Raw genomic sequence first — 19574 nt, 5'->3', positions numbered from 1 at the left:
GCTGTATCTAATTAGGGCCTCGGGGCAATCGCACCGAGCACTGGTCCCATACAGCAATATCTGTAGGGACCAGTATATTATCTAGTATATTATGTGACAGATCAAGTTTCCACATGTCTGTCCTGTGTGTGTGTGTGTGTGTGTGTGTGTGTGTGTGTGTGTGTGTGTGTGTGTGTGTGCATGTATGCATGTATGAGGGGCATTTTATGCCAGCACACTATACTAAAACGCGTGTACAGCGCCTATGCGATGACATCAAACGTCTAACGTGCGCGTGTAAATTCCATTCACTTTCAATGGACAGACAGGCGTCACGTAGGCGTCACGCAGACGCTGTACACGCGTTGTTGCACATACGCCTACGTGACGGCTGCGTGACGGGTGAACTACGCCTCCAATACGTGACATGAAGACCCGCGTGACTGTTAAGTACAATTCTACATAGGCGTACAGACACGCGTATTGCGAGTACACCAGATAACATGGGTGACGGGTGAAAAGTGCCACGAGCGAACGTAGTGGACGCCTGTGTGTGTGTGTAACGCGTGTAAGCCTATAACAGTTCAGCTGTTACACAGAGTCTCAGCTTCATATGGTATTGTTTATAAGAAAGCACAACTTATAGATGAAGAGAAAGACTATCTCGTATGTACCAGATAAACTTAATGTTTTTCCGGCCAAAACCGGAGGCTTAATTAGCCTGTTTTAGGAGTGAAAGTCAGCAAAATGCAGCTTAAACAAAATGTTTTACCTCATTAGTTAACTACGAATGTCTGTAAAACATAATGGGACTGTGCATAAGTGCCGAATTGGGTTAAACAGTGTAGATATAAGGTCCGATGGAATCATATTGTGAACGGACTGCTGTCCACATGGCTACTGAATATTCATTAGATAGGTCCGCATGGCTACTTAATATTCAGGGGTGACAGCGATTACGGCTTCTGCAGGCAGGTAAACCTACCTAATTACAGCTGGTGCGTAATGAACTGTGTGTCCGCGCGCGAAGCTGGGAACTGGCTGTGAGCGTTGCACTTTACTATTAGCCTACTATTTTTAAGTAGCTGAAATTATTTTAATTATCCCTTTCACCCTTGCTATCATTAAATATCAATTCGATATCATTCAAACCTAGAGAGAGAGAGAGAGAGAGAGAGAGAGAGAGAGAGAGAGAGAGAGAGAGAGAGAGAGAGAGAGAGAGAGAGAGAGAGAGAGAGAGAGAGAGAGAGAGAGAGAGAGAGAGAGAGAGATTTCGTTAACAAGAAAATAAAAACTGGCCTGAAAATAATAGAAATATCCTGACAGCTCTGTGGGGGCTTGGAGTTCATCTGTAAGTTGTGCTTTCTTATAAACAATACCATATGAAGCTGAGACTCTGTGTAACAGCTGAACTGTTACACAGAGTAACACACTGTTAACGTACACGCGTTACACACACACACACAGGCGTCCACTACGTTCGCTCGTGGCACTTTTCACCCGTCACCCATGTCATCTGGTGTACTCGCAATACGCGTGTCTGTAAGCACGCCTATTAATCAGACTTTATGCTGGCACAGGCGACGCATTCTAGGCGTTTAAGTATAGTGTGCTGGCATAAAATACCCCTCATAATGCATGTGTGTCTGTCCTGTGTGTGTGTGTGTGTGTGTGTGCGTGCGCGTGTGTGTGTGTGTGTGTGTGTGTGTGTGTGTGTGTCTGTTCGGGGTGTGTGTGGCCAGGTGGCGTCCACCAATCAGAGCAGAGAAATCAACCACAGCTGCTCCTGTGACTTTTGATGCCACTGAGAGAGAAAGTAGTTCCTATAATTGAACCAACTTCACTTTGAGCATCTTGTGTTCTTCTTCTGAACGTCTACACATGTGTTTTGTAAAGGTCATTTATAAAGTGCTCCATTATAAAGTTAGTCTTTAGTTCACAGTCCAGTCCCGATGCACCTGAGTTTCCTGTTCCTGCTCAGGGCCTCAGTCAGCTTGGTTCTCAGGATCTCCTTGGTTGAGTACAAGGGCAGCTCCAGCGTTGAGAAACACGTGTGTGTCTCAGGATTGTCCTGGTCGTAGGAGAGGTCCTGGGCTTTTTTCACTTTGACTTTCATCCTGATGTCTCCCATGCCAACTATAGGCACCCTATCAAAACCAGTCACGAACCCTACGGAGGGAAAAGTGGTTTTCACTAATAGTGGGGCGGATTAGCTTAACAATCGTTCACTTTGTGATAAAAGCATGAAATTTGGTAGATGTGTTGGTGAATATGTTTCAAACAAATCTGGATATTGGGCCACCTCAAAAGCGCCCCCTAGTGGCCGTGGCAGGCATTTGTTATACAAATAAATCAATGATGAATAAAAACTGCCCTTTTAATAATACCAACTGGTGATGAATTGTATATTGTTGGAAAGCCTGATTAGTCACCTTTACAACGAGGTACAGCTTGTAAGGATCGTGCATTCATGGAATGAGCAACAGGGCTAAACGTGTGGGTAGCACCCCCCAAAAATGTGCATCCCCTGTGGGGCGGATTAGCTCAATAAATCACAAGAATTGTTTATTTTGTGACAGAAGCACACAATTTGGTGGATGTGTTGGTGGATATGTTTCAAACAAATCTGTATATTAGGCCATCGCAAATTCGCCCCCTAGTGGCCATAGCAGTCATTTTCTTCGTTAAAATTACAAAAAATATTTAAATTATTTCTTAAAATATTTAAAAAATTTAAACTAAATATACAAACGTAAATTAAAAAATGTAAATACACATATTAAATTAACAAAAATCCAGTTAGACACTCTTTCAGTTATTTTTCCTGCCCCACCACAATCGGGCTAGCCATCGAGCTAGCTAGCAAATGAGCTAGCTAGCATTTGCTTCCTGGGACAAGCAGTGCAGTGGACTGTCCATCAAGGTATGTCTAAATCTTTTATTTCACCTGTTATAATTATGAATAAAATATGCTATGAACATCATAAAGGCTAAAGAGAAAAACAATCATCATGGGCCTTGGCGGAAAAGTAAATTAGCAAGATAGCAAAAATAGGTACTTAAGCTAGCTAGTTAGCTTGGAACATGTATCAGTGGCTGTTGGGTGTGAAAGCTTAATAAGACACTGTTACATTATGTCCTGTGGAATGTGGACATCCCTCTCTGCACACACACACACGCACACACACACACACACACACACAGGCACACACACACTATATGTAATGTCTCCTTTGCCCTTGTGGTTCTTTTTTTCTTTTTTTTAAATGTATTTTATAACTCCATCACAGTTAGTCAGGCGGCTTAGGACCAGATTTGAGAAGAAAGGGGACACGCCGGACAAAAGCACCAACATTTTTCCACATGCTCTCCATCACCAAAGGTTTCAACTTTTGGTAGGAGCCACTTCATCAAGATTGCAGATCGGAGATGGCAGCCATATAAGCCATAAGCCATAAGTCTATGAGAACCAATATATCTTCCAAGCCACTTAGAAGGTCAATCTTGGTGTCAAAATATACATTTTCTGGGTCAAAGAATCATTTAAAGCTATTGAGAATATCACTGGATGACTCATTGTAAATAAATAATCAAGATCTGACATGAGATGAAAGCGTTCCCTTGATATTTTTTGAGCAGTGTACATGGCAGCTAATCCACACTCTCCCGTGAACATTGATTCCAAACAGTTTCAACTCAGGATACCCTGCTGCAACTTGAAGCGAGTTGCCCAGTCTGAGTGAAAATGAACATATCTATTTGATCAAATAATCATCTAGTGATATTCTCAATAGCTTTAAATGATTCCTGGACCCAGAAAATGTATATTTTGACACCAAGATTGACCTTCTAAGTGGTTTGGAAGATATAGCATTTCTCATAGACTTTATATGGCTGCCATCACCGCAATCTTGATGAAGTGGCTCCCACTAAAAATTGAAACCTATAATGATAGAGAGTATGTGGAAAAAATGTGGTGCTCTTGTCCGGCGTGTCCCCTTTATTTGGCTAAGCCGCCTGACTAACTCACACACCTCAGTACAAGGATTTTGCCAGAAAGAGTAACCTGCTACAAGTAACCCTAGTAGAATTTTTAAAATGTATGATTTTTTTCTCTGTCTAAATGTGTTTTGTTTTTATTGTTGCAGGTCATACAATATTGAAAATTATTTTTTCTTTTTAAGGAGCAACAGAAGAATACAAGCCAAAGAGGAGGCCGTAGCCTGTGAATGGGAATATCAAGACCTAATAAAATGTTATACAAAGTTAATGTTCTTTTCTATTAGACTGTAATAAAGCTTTTGTCACTTTAACATGTCTCTAAATTATATTTGTGGTGCTGAAAACATGAAACAGCAGCTGTAGGGTAGGAAAAGCATTCCTCGCCAGTAACCACCGACGGCCATTTTTAAAAATGGCCGCTTTTAAATGGCCATTTTTAAAAATGGCCGCCACAGCCATCAGAATTTTTTTTGCGATGGCCCAATATCCAGATTCATTAAACATGTATTCAGCAATGAGTGTACCAAATTTGATGCTTTAATCACAAAATGAACGATTGTTCAGCTAATCCGCCCCACTACACAGGGGATGCACATTTTTGGGGGTTGCTACCCACACGTTTAGCCCCGTTGCTCATTCCATGAATGCACGATCCTTACAAGCTGTACCTCGTTGTAAAGGTGACTAATCAGGCTTTCCAACAATATACAATTCATCACCAGTTGGTATTATTAAAAGGGCAGTTTTTATTCATCATTGATTTATTCGTATAACAAATGCCTGCCACGGCCACTAGGGGGCGCTTTTGAGGTGGCCCAATATCCAGATTTGTTCGAAACATATTCACCAACACATCTACCAAATTTCATGCTTTTATCACAAAGTGAACGATTGTTGTAAAATATTGAGCTAATCCGCCCCACTATAAGTTTCTTGCTATGAAATACATTTTGGTGACGAAACAATACTGATCTATTAATTATTTAGAATGCAATGATTAGTTACCTTCCCTTGAATACATATATAGAAAGTCCAGTCTAGCAGATTTGCAATATGATACATTGTAATTGTTTCATATGTCAAAGTTAGATACAATACTTACAAAGGAAAGCTTTCTTCTGATCCTCCGTTAGTTCATCAAAAACCTCCCAGAACATCTGTATGGTGGGGTGTGGTGGGCTGGTTTGGTACTCCCCCTCATAATCTGTGTTCTAGTGAAACAGACAGTTACAATTACTAGAGTTTTATTATCATTTGTCATATTAAAATGAAGCACAATATGCAATAAATCAGTTGGAGTTTCAGAGAAAGACCACAAGAAGCCCTTCTTCTGGACTGTACCCAATAATATGAGCAGTCTTCAGCATTCTGTCAGAAATCCAACAGGAGAGTCAACGGCAGTTGCAAAATAACTCCGGTCCTATCTATCTCAATAGAAAATGAGATGACTTCTCATTTGATTCATTAGCTCAGAAAAAGATTCTTGTGGTAACATTGTGGTCTCAATCGCTAGTTTCAAGTCTTTTTCAAGACAATATGATGTTTCTGTGTAAATAATGGCCCCATTTAGAAGAAAACAGATGATAAAGCAGAGAATGATTTGGGGCGTGGCTACCTTTGATTGACAGGTCACTAACAGGTCGCTGTCATCAGGAGAGAATAGAAGCAAACAATGTGTATCCACGACACTGTGTCCATCTAAATAGCCGTGAACCTGTTGAATGTGAATGTGTGTTTTCAGTTCATGAAAGTTTATTTGAACATTTCGTTCATGTAAAAATGTCTTGTTCAGCGTTTGGTTGTACTAAAGACACTCCGAGGAGTCGCTGTTCAATATTTTCTGGTAAGTAACGTACATTTTGTTTTAGCACTAAGAGTTTATTTTTGGATACACCTGTCTCGCCTCCCCAGTCCAAATATGGTTTCTTCCAGTTTGGGTTTATCATTATGACAGTTACATGATCAGCACCATGGACATTTATGGAGTTTTATTCCATTTGAAAGTAAAACAAAATCAACAAGTTTGTGTCAAAGACAATCAGGAGAAACCACTTCTGTAAGTAAGTAAGTAAGTTTTATACCAGTTTTAACTGTTTCTTTGCTTGCGTTGTTTGCAGGCTAAAGTATCTCCACAAAGGCCTATTTAACAGATAACCTGGCTTTGTCTCAACTTATTGTTGACTTCATCTCTTATATTGATGACTTTTTATATCCTGCTAACTGATTGGGAGGGCACTCCATTTACTGTCTGTTGCTGTCCATTGGCAGGGGCTTCTGAATTGATGCTGCTGTGGCAAACTGAGAAGAAGCTCCTAAACGTCTGTGAGGGACTAAAGTAACATTTAACAGTCTGACTGTACCTGTTTCAGCTTTGCCCAGTCAGTGAAGTCTTGGCCCACCAGCACCTGCTGCAGCTCCTCTGGCTTGAACAGCTTCACCAAATCCCGCTCACACACCTGGAAGAAGCCTCGCCTGAACTCCTGAAACACACCCTCCACTGACGCGTTGAAGACATGATGCACATAGGCGTCCACAAACTCCTTCCTGTTCAGCAGAGGAAAGTTCCAAGTCATCCAAAAGGTTTTCAAATTATTAACTACTCTGTTAAAAGCACTTTATTTCAACCATGAGTGATGACATTTTTTCTCTCTGACTGGCATTTCTGTGGAACTGTGGCAGTTTCATTTCCTCTTCCTCCTCGTCTTTTCATTTTTATGCTATGCTGATGATACACAATTATATCTTCCCATCAACATTACTTATAATATCAGTTTATTTGCCGATATTTGGTGTTGCATCACTCACTTCAGCTTAATGAGAATAGCACTATGACAATAGTAGCAGACTATTTTGTGCTGTTGTTATTAAATCACAAATTATTTTTTTTCAGGTCAGTGGCAGAAAGAAAATGATATAATTCAAGAGATACTTCTTAAGAAATTTAAATCTTCTACCCGAAATTTAGGAGTCATTTTAGATATATCTCTCTTTGTTTACCAGTTAGTGTTCAAGGTCTTTTTTTTGGAGAATTGGTGGTTGTGGGCAGTGGATGTTTAGGGGGAGATAGCAGGTCAACAATAAATGTCACATTGAAGTGGTGAACATCATCTGAAAGCTGTGAACCTGAAGATCAGCACTGTGTTTTAAGTTGTTCTGGTCTGACTTAATTAGCTAATTTATTAATTAAGCAATGGCAAATTTGCGATTCGTTGTATTGTGAAAGAGGTCACTCACACAGAGAATTTGTTATATATAATGTATTAAAAGTGCATGATGTATACAGTGTATTGCGTCGTGTTTTTTATTTTCACAGTATTAATGTCAAATAACAAAACACACAAAAAAGTCACAAATATTTGAACGAAGGAGTAACGCCTTACTTGTTTTGACCTGTCACTGGCTTTCCAGGATTTTTAGGATCAAGTTCAACCTCTGCCCCATCCCAGAAGATCTGGTGAGAAGAAGAAAGTAATATCACTGCTTTGGGAAATGACAACAAACTGTCAGTTGGAGAGAAGTTTTATGTAAAACAGACATACAGAAAAGTCCAAACCCGTGTCTTCATCTTCGTCTTTTAGGATGTTCAGCAGACTCCTTGAAACACAATAATATATATGTAAATATCTAAGCTATATGACCAGAAATGAGCACCTAAAACCAAACATTTGGCAGATTTAAATATACATTAATTTCCTCTTACCTCCCCACACTTGGGCTGAATTCTATCATGTCCTGTAGTGAAGGCTTTACACCGAGCAGCTTCTTGAACAGAGCCAAGGGGAAGGGGAAGTGGATGATGTGCTGGTGGTACAAAGCCAATCCACACAGAACTCCACACAGGAAGTATTTCTGCTCCTCCTGTTTTGCCTGGTGTTGATGAAAGAGACAATTTATATCAGAAAAATAATGATGAAATCATGATTATGAGGTATGACCATAAAATCTGAATTGAATCGAATCTTATTTCATTATGCGTATACAAATCAATCAATAAATAGAAATGTTCTTGTAAAAGGATCTAAAGACTTACGTTAGAGGGGAACCAAGCCAGCCTTTTGGAGTCGTTGAACATGAACATCCCTGATTCAGCTGACACCAACTCGTGGAACACATCATAAAAAAAGTCCTTTATGTAGAGTGGTCTATCATCCTCTTTATAGCTGCTATCAAAAACGACCTAGAACACAAAAAAAGCACAAACTAAGATTTCCTAATAAAGTTTTTTGTGTGACTTTGACTATCAGATCAAATCTACATGTTTACCAAAAGTGGAAGCTTGTAATTGCTCTGATGAGCAGCCAGTAGTTTAAAGGTGTCTTCCAACACTGATTCTCGTCTCAGGGCCAGTCTGAAGTGCAGCCAAAGCTCCGGGGTAGGAGAAAAAAGATCCCAGTAGGAGGGGACAGGACTAGAAGCTTCCCTCTGTAATAAACAAAGACTCAGAGCTTATTATATATATGTGTTGTGTAAGTGATAGCTAAGTGTCAGGGTGTTTCTCACACAGAGAACATGTATTCTATCATACTTCAATGGCACACATTGAAAAAAACATTTCCATTTCTTGACCCTGACTGTAAAGGCTGGTTCTCATGAGGCTCCACCCACACCCTCCTCCTCTGCTCCTTCACACCCCTCTGTTCCGGCCTTACTCACTCCCCACAACCTATCAGCCCAGCCAGGTTCTCTGTCACCCTCTCCTGGCAGGGTCAGACTATTTCAGTCTGGGCCATCATAGACTCAGGGGCAGACGGGAACTTCCTGGATGCCCAGTTTGCCCGCTCGGCTGCCCTCCCCCTCGTCGCCCTGGAGTCCCCACTTGCAGTCTCTTTCCTTGATGGACGTAGTCTGGGGCCCCTCACCCACCGCTCAAGACCCCTCTCCATGACCATCTCCGGGAACCATGTGGAGATGATCCGCTTCTATGTCCTTAATTCTCCCCAAGCCCCCCTCATTCTGGGCCGACCCTGGCTTGAGCTCCACATTCCCCATATCAGCTACGGTGAGGGGCGCATCCTCAGCTGGAGTACGGCCTGCTATGCGCGGTGTTTCCGTGCTGCCCATACCGGTTACCACCCCCAGACCAACAGGCAGGCCGAGAGGACCAATCAGAGTCTGGAGTCGGCACTCCGCTGCATGGCTTCCCTCCATCCATCCTCCTGGAGCAAGGACCTGCCTTGGGTTGAGTACTCCCTGAACGCCATGGTCAGCGACTCCACCGGCCAGTCACCACGGGCCCGGCGCCAGGGTCGGGGGTTCCAGTACCTGGTTGACTGGGAGGGCTATGGGCCTGAGGAACGGAGCTGGGTTCCCAGGTCGCAGATCATGTCCCCTGCCCTCCTCCGGGACTTCTACAGGGCCCACCCTGATGCCCCGGGTGGGCCCCAGGTGGCTGCACCTGCAGGTGTTGCTCGAGGGGGGGTCCAATTATGGCTCCACCCACACCCTCCTCCTCTGCCCCTTCACACCCCTCTGTTCCGGCCTCATCCACTCCCAGCACCTCAGCTTGCTCCCAGCGTGCACACCACAGACACAGCTGCAACAGGTTGAGTTGACGAGGTGAATGAGCCGGATCACTGCACACCTGCTGCCACTCTCCAATCAACCCCTCTGACTACAAGACTCCAGCTCTCCTGCCAATCATCGCCAGATCTTCCCTGATTGTTACCTGGCAAGTACCTAGAAGAGACGCAGGCTCCCTGCGAAGTGTTTGTTGCTTTTGCCTTTTGGCTTTTTGACCTTTTTGCCCCCTTGCCTTGCTCCAACTCATGTTCAACCTCTCTTCCCACAGATCTCCCCTCTCCAGCAGTGATCCGGCTTGCCTGCCCGTCAACCAGCCCAGTCACCTCACCTGCTCTTCACCTCCGGCTCCCCTCCAGCTCACCCAGCCTTTCCCCTCCACATCACCCTGCAAATAAAACCCTGAACTCCACTAAACCCTGCCTCCTGTGTTGTGTGCTCGAGCCTCTCCCCGCTAGCCCTAACACAGTTCAAAGCTTCAGTTACCTTGGAGAATTCAGCATTCAGGTCAAATGCAGATTTCTTTGATTCCAGATCCATCAGAGCAGGAAAGCTACAGAGTATAAGAGGCTCGGCATGTGCATTCTGAAAGGGGAAAAGACGGATATGAGTTGGTATTGTATAGAAAACGCAAGTACCAGTGGTCAAGAATAATAAATAATAAATTAATGAATGCATGAATAAATGAATTTGATTTTAAAAAGTTGGGACAAAGGAAAAACAAAAGACTGGGAAAGTTGTGGAACACTCCAAAATTATTGGTAACAGGTGATAGAATCATTGATCATGATTGGGTATGAAAAGCCTCAAAGGCTCAACTTTTTTGGAATCAGGGTTGCTTTTTTTTTTTTTTTTTACCCTGCGTTGTGACTGTGACTGACGCCAATGCTCCAGGTCCTCTTGGAGGAAGTCCTTGTCAATCGACAAATGAAAAACGCTTTCTGGCATCTTTCGAGGTTCTGCAGTCCTGCTGTTGACCTTTAAAACAGGTGTTACATTAGTCAGGTGAAAGAGAGAACAGGAATACTGGTTTAGGAGACGTTTGTGGAAAATACCACCAATAACTGATACTAACGTTGTACATGGACTGGAGGATTAGAAGCAGGTTTCTGACTCCAGGGTTGCGAGGAACAGGGTCTGAGGACAGGATCACTGAGAAGGCCTGCTTCCACACCTTGATGTGTTTTAGCTTGGTGGAAGGTGACAATAAGGACCACCAGTCTCCTGAAAAAGAATCATGGACATTAATGCCAGTGAACATTTGATTTCATGCAGAATGCAGCCAGATATGCAATATATATATATATAAATATATATAACTGATAATATAACTGATCCACGGCCAAAAAAAACAAAACATTGAAAACTAATTTAGGTCTTAAGCTAAAAGCAATATATTGCAGTTCCTGAGCTTCAAAATAAAAGCATCCCTATGTTTTTTTCTGTTAGATTCTTTAAATGTGAGTGGAGGTCAACAGTAGGTATCACATAGAAGTGGTGTACATCATTTGAAAACTGGGAACATAAAGACGAATTAGAGATGCAGCAAGTCATTCTAGTAATAAATATGTAATATTAATTAATGAACAAGAACATTTCTAAAGAAATTTTGAGTGTGCTTGACTCGACTTGGCCCGTGACTCTGACGCTGCTGAGTAGTTTACAGTATATTATCTCTACGATTGCTTAGGAATGTGACAGATCAAGTTTCCAACATGTCTGTCCTGTCTGTGTGTGTGTGTGTGTGTGTGTGGCCAGGTGGCGGCCACCAATCAGAGCAGAGAAATCAACCACAGCTGCTCCTTTTTAGTGTACGTGTGACCAAAACGCAGAGAGGAGCAGTAGACGACCGAAGAAGAAGCCTGGGGCATAGTCTATAGTGTGCTCTTACAAGCACACTCACTCAATCAATTAATGAATCAATCAATCCAAATGATTAAAGTGTGTAAGGCTTCAGAATATTATGATGTGAGTATATGAAGTCCATTCCCATTTCTGTTTTTTGCTATTTTTGATTCATGATACCATCTGTTACACATATTTGTTGCTAATAAGTGCCTTTTTTGTTGTTGAAAATGAATAGAAATGGACAAAAATCCCTTCAACATATTCCATAAATACAACAAGACCTTGACGAAAAACATACAAAAGCAAAAATGCTGTGTGTTGGGTTTTTTGCCCCAAACTGCATGGAATTAGCGTATAGTGGGCATGTCTGTAGAGAGGGTACCACATTTAAATAGCATAAAAAATTGAGTTTGTTTAATGAAAATCTTAAGGGTTACAACTGGAATGTATACTGTAATATCAAAAACAATAAGATGAAAGTATATTGCTGATGTTGCATGTATGTGACATGACAGTACCTACGATCTGCAGGTTGTCAGCTGACAAGTTTAGTACAGCAGCTGCAACCGCCTCAGCAAGCTTTGTGCTGTTTTGCTGCCGTTTGAGTCTCTGGATGACATGCAGGAGCTCAGTGAGGAGCAGGTAGACCCTCAAGCCCTCCACTCCCACTGGCTGCTCCTCAAGAGAGGGAAGCAGGTGCAGGACAGCCGCCTCAACCTGTTGGTTAGGAAAGCACAGCAAGGGAAAATATCAGGATGATTTGATCATTTTCAAACACATCTGAGTTACTGTTAACATTTTCAACCGGAACACATTGTATATTTTATGCAGATAAGTTTGAGAGGACAATATCCAGTTACATACCTCTGCAAAAACACGGTCCTTCTTTACCAGTTTCTTGAAAGCGTGTCGTGCTAGTGACAAGTCCAAGCCAGAGTACTTTGGTGAAGTTTGGAAATGTTGATCTTTGCTATGAAGACAAAGAAGAAAGATGAAGCTCACATTCATACCAGCTGTGACGCTGTACTGAGGCACAGTTGTACATGTGCGTATAGTGTGCCGCTAATAACGAGCTATATGCTCTATTTTGTAAGACAATTGAGATGATGAATGCCTAAAAATCTGGAACACTAGAAAAAACTGTCCTGTAGAGCCTCTTTCATTGGTTTTGTATTGTTATCAAACTGTCTTGTCTCAACAAAGTTGGAAATTTGGCCATAATGGCTGTTTTTATGGTTTCTGTCCATGATAAACTGTGTATTTTTGGCAATTACATTTTGGTGTTAGCAGGTTTTGGAGCTTTTTAGTAAACATTCGGGGCTGGAGCCCCAGAAGCCCCCCCCCTCATGCTCCGTCCCTGCTGATTAGCACCAAGTAAGTATTTGGTCATAAATTGGACAACTTGATATGAAATTTGACCTGCTAATGGAGCTAATAAGAAGTTAGTGGGTCACCAAGGTAAATTAAATTAATCATCCTGGAACCATCGACGTCTACGCAAAATTACAACACAATCCATGATGTAGTGAGGAAATGTTCACCAGATTAGAAGAAGTGATGATATTGTGTTTACCTTTTCTTTAGGAAGCTGCCATTCAAACAGGATGCAGAAGAAAACATCCTGTGAATTTCCCTGTGGAGATTTCATAGTTTTAGTCCATTGCAAGGCAGCAGAGTAAGCAGCGTTAATAACTTTAAATACAAATCATAACTTATGTCATGACATTAATAAAACCTCAGACTATTCAACAAAGTAATAATCTACTGAAAACCGCCACACCATATCTACTCACTGTTGAATCTTTTTCCATGACTTTGGATCACATTCTGAGGTCCATCTGTCAATCACATCATCAAGACAATGCTGTGTGACATTGTTGACCCTGTCGGTGTGAGCCTCCTCATGAATGTCCTGACAAATAAACAAGTAAAGCTGATGATGACATCATTGACCCGGCCATCGCTGTCTGAACTGGATGTTTTTAGTTGGTACCTCATTAGCCGTGCATGTTGCATATGAACAGTTTCCTCCTGCGAAGATGTTTCTAATGTTCAGATCATCAGTGGTGTCTGGAATAAGAATAAAAGGTTAACCTCCTGGTGAAACCATTCACTGCATTCACATGATGTAATTGACTTATAACAGAAACGTAGTTACCTTGTGGCAGGTGAACAGGTAGCGGCACAGAGGGATGAGTCTCCTCTCCATGTCCCAGCTGGCCCTGCTCTCCACATCCAAAGGAGTAGAGCCTCTTTGAGTCTGTCATCACCAGCGTGTGATGTCTAAAAACAACATTTTACTGTCTTCAGAGTTATGAACACACTTTTATTAGCTACTTTGTTTAAAATTTTTATTGGAGTGGCTTCCTAGCCTCTTGCAATATTTGATTTAGTGATATTCTGTCCTCAGAATGATTATAAAAGGTGATATACTGTACCGTCCACATGCAATCCTGGTGACCTTTGCCCCCCAGAGCTCTGCAACAAGCCGAGGTCGTGGCTCGTTGCTGAATGAGTTGTGGCCAAGCTGTCCATACTGACCAGAGCCAAATGTAAACACTGCTCCATCCTGAGGGAGAAACCAGACCAGCCTCATTTAACTTCATTCATTCATTATCCTTAACCGCTTATCCTAACTACAGGAAATTAAAGTCACCAATTACCTTTAATCTCCATGTTTTGACTGATTTTCCATAATTCCATTTGTATATGAGAAAGAGTACAATTAAGAATGGTACCTTTGTTAAAACAGCAGTGTGGTCCTTTCCACAGGAAATGTGAATGGTTTTCTTCATGTTCAGGTTATGAACAGGAGTTGGTGTATGTCTGTCTGCAGAAAGACATTAAAGGAAAAGAAACATTTAGGTTTGCATGTCATGGAAATGGTATAACTACATTTTAAATGCTACCACTGTATTTGTATTGCTTGTAAAATGAATCTGTAAAAGTCTGCAGAAAGAGACAAGGTGAATATAAATCCTGCTTGTAGCTCCAGTACCTGTCATGTGTCCCAGGCCCAGCTGTCCACAGTGGTTCCTGCCCCAGCTGAACACACCTCCAGAGACAGAGAGGGCCAAGCTCTGCTCTCCTCCTGCAGCGATCTGGACCAGGGGGATCGCTGACAGACATCGGAGGTGTTGGGGTGAACTGGTACCAGGCTTCCTCTTCCCCAGACCCAGCTGGCCCCTGGAGTCCTGGCCCCACGTATACACCTGACCATCTGAGGAGACATCACCATGACTTTGTGGTCTCAATAGTGTAGTGGATTAGCCTGGTATACCCAGACTGCCTTGCGCGCTCAATTTCATTTTGAACTGCCAAGGGGTCTGGCAACCAGGGAGGTTTCTTAGCCCTGTTTTAGGGATCCAATCACAGAGCGGGGAGGGACGGCAAGACGATGACGCGTACTACTCGGCAGACGGAAGCTTGTAGTTTTCTTACGGATCCAACATGGCTGCAGCAGACGCGAAACTCTCTTTAGCTGTAGATGGTGTTTTAAATAGTTTAGAGCGAAAGTTGAAAGGCGAAAGGTCTCTGGGGGCTCCGCTGTCCCCCGGCTCGTAGCCAGATCACCGGCGTTACGGTACCGGGGCTAATAGCGGTAGCGCTACGCTACCGATACGGCGTTAGCGGTAGCTATTAGCCCCGCTATTGTAACGCCGGTGATCTGGCTACGAGCCGGGGGACAGCAGGGCCCCCAGAGACCAGCAGCAGCTTGTTTATTGCCCATAAAATCAGTGGATGTGTGGCTGAATGACATGAGGGGGAATAAAGCGTGAAAATAAATAATCTTGCAGAAAGCGAGAACTGGAGAAGCAAAGCAGCAAACAACACTCTCTCACAGACACACACACAACAAACATCCATCTCTGTTGCTCTACTACGTCATCTGGTATAACTGATCTGATTGGCTAAGAGCTACCTACAGACGCTTTGATAGACATTCTAAGCGTCCAATAAACGGCTCCGGAGGATCGTAAACCACACCTCCTCTACGGAGAAATGAACGGCTGGTTTCCAGACTAGATCTCATTTGAGAATAGTCTGGTGTTAGCCACGCTAGCAGTGGATAATACTGTAATCTGGTGACTCAAACACTTTCCTGATATTTGATCTCAGTCCCTATTGGTATACAGAATATTTTTTTCAGAAAATTATTTTCTTTCCATTATGCCATTACACTGAATCATTCAATTCTATGCGATGAATGCTTGTAATTAAATATGTAAAATCTATATTTGTTCACACTACACCTGATTTACAGACTGCAAAAGACATAAATTAATAAAATATATTTTGTCTTTGTTCTAACAATAAAAGTGTTTAACAAAATCAAACAAATAGATTCATTTCTGTATTGGGATTAATTAAAAAAAACAACAACAACAACATTAAAAATGTCTATATATTTTTCCACCAAAACAATATCCCTTGAAGAAAAACGTATTGTACCCATTAAGGAAAAAAAATTACAAGAACTAATAGAATAAAACATGTTATTTGAATGCTAAATAACAAAAATCATACATGAAGCTTCTAATAAGTAATTGTTCAGTTTTTTGTTGTAGAATTCATTTGTAAAACTGTTTTCTCTGCACAGCTCTAACCAGCAGCACCAGGTCCATTCACCCTTTCAGCTTGATATTAGTTATATTATAATTACTGTACCTTTGGTCAGGGCGACTGAATGCTGGCTCCCACAAGCAACCTGACAAACTGCTATCTGAGACAAAGCTTCCAGCGGCCTGAGAGATCAGGAAACACAACACAGTAATCTCTAATACTTACTTATCAGAGTCCAACATGCTATTGTTGTTTCAAATTCAAAAATCGACCTTAGTTTGTCCTTACCTTGCAATGTAGGAACGAGTTGGGTCCACACAGAGAACTTTCCCTCTCTCAGACAGCAGTGTGACCACATCATCACCACAGCTAACAGCCTGGATCTTCTCTTTACACTCCTTCACAAACTCTGAAAGAGAGCAGGAGCACAGCAGGTGGAAGTGATGCAGCTGGTTATTAAGATCCAGCACAGCTTTACTGTCCCCAGCACAATGCGATGAGATGTGGACCAAGTCTGTAGACACCTAATCAATGATAGGAACTATATAAGTGCTATAAAAAAGTAAAACAAACAAAAAAAGAAATTGCAACTGAGTGCAATTTGCCCCTTTTTTTGCATATGATTGCAATCATCCCAGTGGGAGAATATAAATGCGCTAGAGGTTAAAGTGTGGGTTGTGAGGGGTGAAGTGCAGTTTGGCTTGTGCAGTTTTTTCCTTCATAGACTGGACTCGACTCATTTACCTGCAACAAGTGTGTCATCAGAGATAAGATCAGCTGATCTTCATTGCTGATTTCAATAACCTGAGTCAGACACTTCGACAGGATCAATCTAATGATGCGTGCAATACTTTTGTGAATTCGGCCCTGAACATACACAGAATACTGGAAGCGGAGCCATTAGTGCAGTGTAGATGTCATACAGATGTGTATACATTAAAAAAGAGAGCTGCACTTGAAAACAGAAATAGACAGTCACAGTGGGTTAGATATACAGGTGCATCTCAATAAATTAGAATATCATAGCACGTTTATTTATGTCAGTAATTCAATTCAAAAAGTGGAAATAACACAGAGGCCCAAACAAATCATCACTTAATGTATTTAATTTCTTACATTTAATGAAGACCTAAAATTTTGTGTCTCAAAAAAAAATGTAATATTACAAAAGACCATTTTTTAAAAGTAGGCTATGTTTAATATGAAAATGTTGGCTTCTGAAAAGTATGTCCATCTATATGACTCAACACTTGTTGGGGCTATTAGACTGGAACTACTGGAAATGGACTTTCCCATCATATTCTAATGTATTGAGATGATCCTGTAGAATAGAGTTCAGCATGCCAAAGTGTTTAACTGTGTGTAATATAGCTGTATCCAGTTCAGTTTCAGTAATAATAATAATAATCCATTTTATTTATAAGCGCCTTTCAAAACACCCGAGGTCACTTTACAAAAAAGCATAAAATAATTTAAAAACAGTGGCAACAAAATAAAACATGGAACAGTATTGAGATGGTGAGTGGGTGACTAGATCAGTGGTTGTCATCATTAGCAATTCATAACTAAATGGAGGCAGAAACTAAAGCCAGGTGCTTACTTTGTTTCCCTCGGACTCTGCCGCCGTCTTTACTCTCATTAGTGCGGATGATGAAGGAGTTTCCATTCCTTTTGATAAAAGCCAGCAGGCTGTGAGCTGCAGACAGAGCCGTGATGTGATATCCCAGCTGGAGGTGATGGACCCCGTCCTCTGCTGGACTCTCGCTGATGTTTGAGCCATTTTTGATCCTGAAGCCCCGCTGACTGTCCTCTCCCCATGTAAACATGACGCCGGCCTCAGTGTCTCTATGAGGACCGACACATGATTTAAAGGGACGCAGAAACGAAACTTAAAGCGGACACAAACACTGCTGCGAGCCACGGAAAACAAAACCTAAAGTTCAGAATAAACGAAACTCCAACAGGCCCGCTGGCACACAACACAGTGAGTCAGCTGCTTGTTACTTTATAGGAGGAGGAAGGAAAGTGATAGTTTCACTTTCCATCACCCACAGGTTTGTCTGTGGGTGATGTCACAGCTCAAAGCTCAGAGTGGGTGGCTCCACCCTGGCAGAGCCTGACTCCTCCTCAGCGGCGGTTCTAGACCAGTTTTACTGTGGGGGCCAAGGAGGGGCCAGTGTTTAATCAGAGGGGCACATTAGCACATGAAGAAATGGCAAAGATGATATTTAAGCATTCAAAATCTTTGAATGCCTTGAAAAAGACACAAAATGACCAAAAAAGACACAAAATGAGAAGACAGAATAACAAAAAAACCCACAGAAGACATAAAAATGACAAAAAAAGACACAAAATTACCAAAAAAAGACACAAAATAACTAAAACAGACACAACAACAGATACAAAATTACCAAAAAAAGACACAAAATGACTTACAAAGACATGAAAAGGATTAAAAAATGGACAAAATATCCCTTTAAGACTCCATAGAGTTAAACTATTATACAATGTAACATTCTGGGTTCCTTTTGTGTACAATGAGATATTGTTTGAACAAAAAAAAGGTAAGAAATGTTCCATTGTTCATCGTTATAAATTGATCATTTTATTATTAATTTGACACAGGGGCCACAGCAGGGGCCAAAGGCTTCTTCACAGGGGCAGTGGCCCCTGGAGGCCCCTGTGTAGAACCGCCACTGCTCCTCCTGCCTGCCAAAGGCTGATTACAGGAGCAAATCATCTGTGAGCAGCTGCCTGTCACTCAAAGCAGCCATGCTCTTCATAATGTATAACTAAAAAATAAACAGCTTATATCAAAACTCAACCCCTCACAGATTATGAAAAACCCTGAAATTACCTAAAGAAATCCAAAGTGTTTTTTGTACCAGGCTTTAATCATGTTTATTCCTGCTGTAAAGTTGGGCATTTTAACATGATGGCCTATGAGGACTGACATTGTTTTGGAGCCAGTCTCAGGAGAGGAACTGCAGTGTTCGGCACTTGATCGTTTTATTTTCCAGTCGGAGAAGTTGATGCTTGGGGAAGGCGACCTGCTGCTCTGGAGCCTCATGTGGCTCTTCAGGCCATCTAAAAACAGTTATTCCTTTACATTTTAATTTTATTTTATAATGTGTGGTTTATAAAGAGCAGTAAAACATTTTCTTTTAACATTTCAGTCAACTAAAATGTGCATCATAGCTTGTGAAAATCTACGGCCTGGTCTTAACCTCTAAATTTTCCTAAGTTTAAGTTTAACTAAGTCTATGTTTTGAGTTTCCCTCACAAAGCTAGCTTTCCTGACATATTTCTCAGGAATCTAGCCTGTTTTTTGGACTTGGGTCCTCACTGCACTCTGACAAAACCATATTAATTACTGCTCCATGGACCTATTAGTAATGTTGGTAGGCTAATTAGGCTTCATTTTAGGCTGTTTCATCTTCATTGTAAGGCTCAAAAAAATAATTTTGTGGCTCAATTCTGAGATTTGTTTTCTTTTTTTGGCCAACAATGGCTCTTTAGTTTGTAGAGGCTGCCAACCCCTGGAGCAGACACAACAATGCTAGAATCATCCTTTATTTGAGGAACCTGGTCTCACAGGAATCCGTGGAATAGCCACGGAATCACTCAAATTTCCGTGAAACTGACACGGATTTCGCTACAATGCA

The 19574-nt window shown here is 41.7% G+C and overlaps 1 protein-coding gene across 1 annotated transcript; it reads right to left on the bottom strand.

Moving 5' to 3' along the window:
- Positions 1-213: 213 nt before the first annotated feature.
- On the bottom strand, positions 214-17875 carry LOC131972758 (probable E3 ubiquitin-protein ligase HERC4). The gene is made up of 23 exons (XM_059334468.1): positions 17510-17875; positions 16198-16318; positions 16015-16091; positions 14345-14566; positions 14085-14176; positions 13785-13915; positions 13505-13629; positions 13340-13416; positions 13140-13258; positions 12920-12979; positions 12211-12316; positions 11865-12063; positions 10574-10722; positions 10357-10476; positions 9985-10083; positions 8245-8403; positions 8012-8158; positions 7682-7848; positions 7521-7575; positions 7362-7432; positions 6342-6525; positions 5084-5192; positions 214-2148 (listed from the first exon to the last, which is right to left on the bottom strand). The coding sequence occupies exons 1-23, from the start codon at positions 17733-17735 to the stop codon at positions 1916-1918; spliced, it is 3048 nt and encodes a 1015-aa protein (XP_059190451.1). The 5' UTR covers positions 17736-17875; the 3' UTR covers positions 214-1915.
- Positions 17876-19574: the final 1699 nt, after the last annotated feature.

Source organism: Centropristis striata, chromosome 6 (assembly GCF_030273125.1).
Source record: "Centropristis striata isolate RG_2023a ecotype Rhode Island chromosome 6, C.striata_1.0, whole genome shotgun sequence".
In the NCBI taxonomy this organism is placed as follows: Eukaryota; Metazoa; Chordata; class Actinopteri; order Perciformes; family Serranidae; genus Centropristis; species Centropristis striata.
This window is presented reverse-complemented; position numbering and strand designations above follow the sequence as displayed.

What these genes read in the sequence shown, in the direction of transcription:
- LOC131972758 (XM_059334468.1), bottom strand. Translation starts at nt 17,735, where the DNA reads ATGTTTACATGGGGAGAGGACAGTCAGCGGGGCTTCAGGATCAAAAAT. An exon ending in AGGACCGTGTTTTTGCAGAG is followed by an intron (nt 12,064 to 12,210) that starts GTATGTAACTGG and finishes CCTAACCAACAG; the next exon opens with GTTGAGGCGGCTGTCCTGCA. An exon ending in CCAGTGACAGGTCAAAACAA is followed by an intron (nt 6,526 to 7,361) that starts GTAAGGCGTTAC and finishes TCTGCTGAACAG; the next exon opens with GAAGGAGTTTGTGGACGCCT.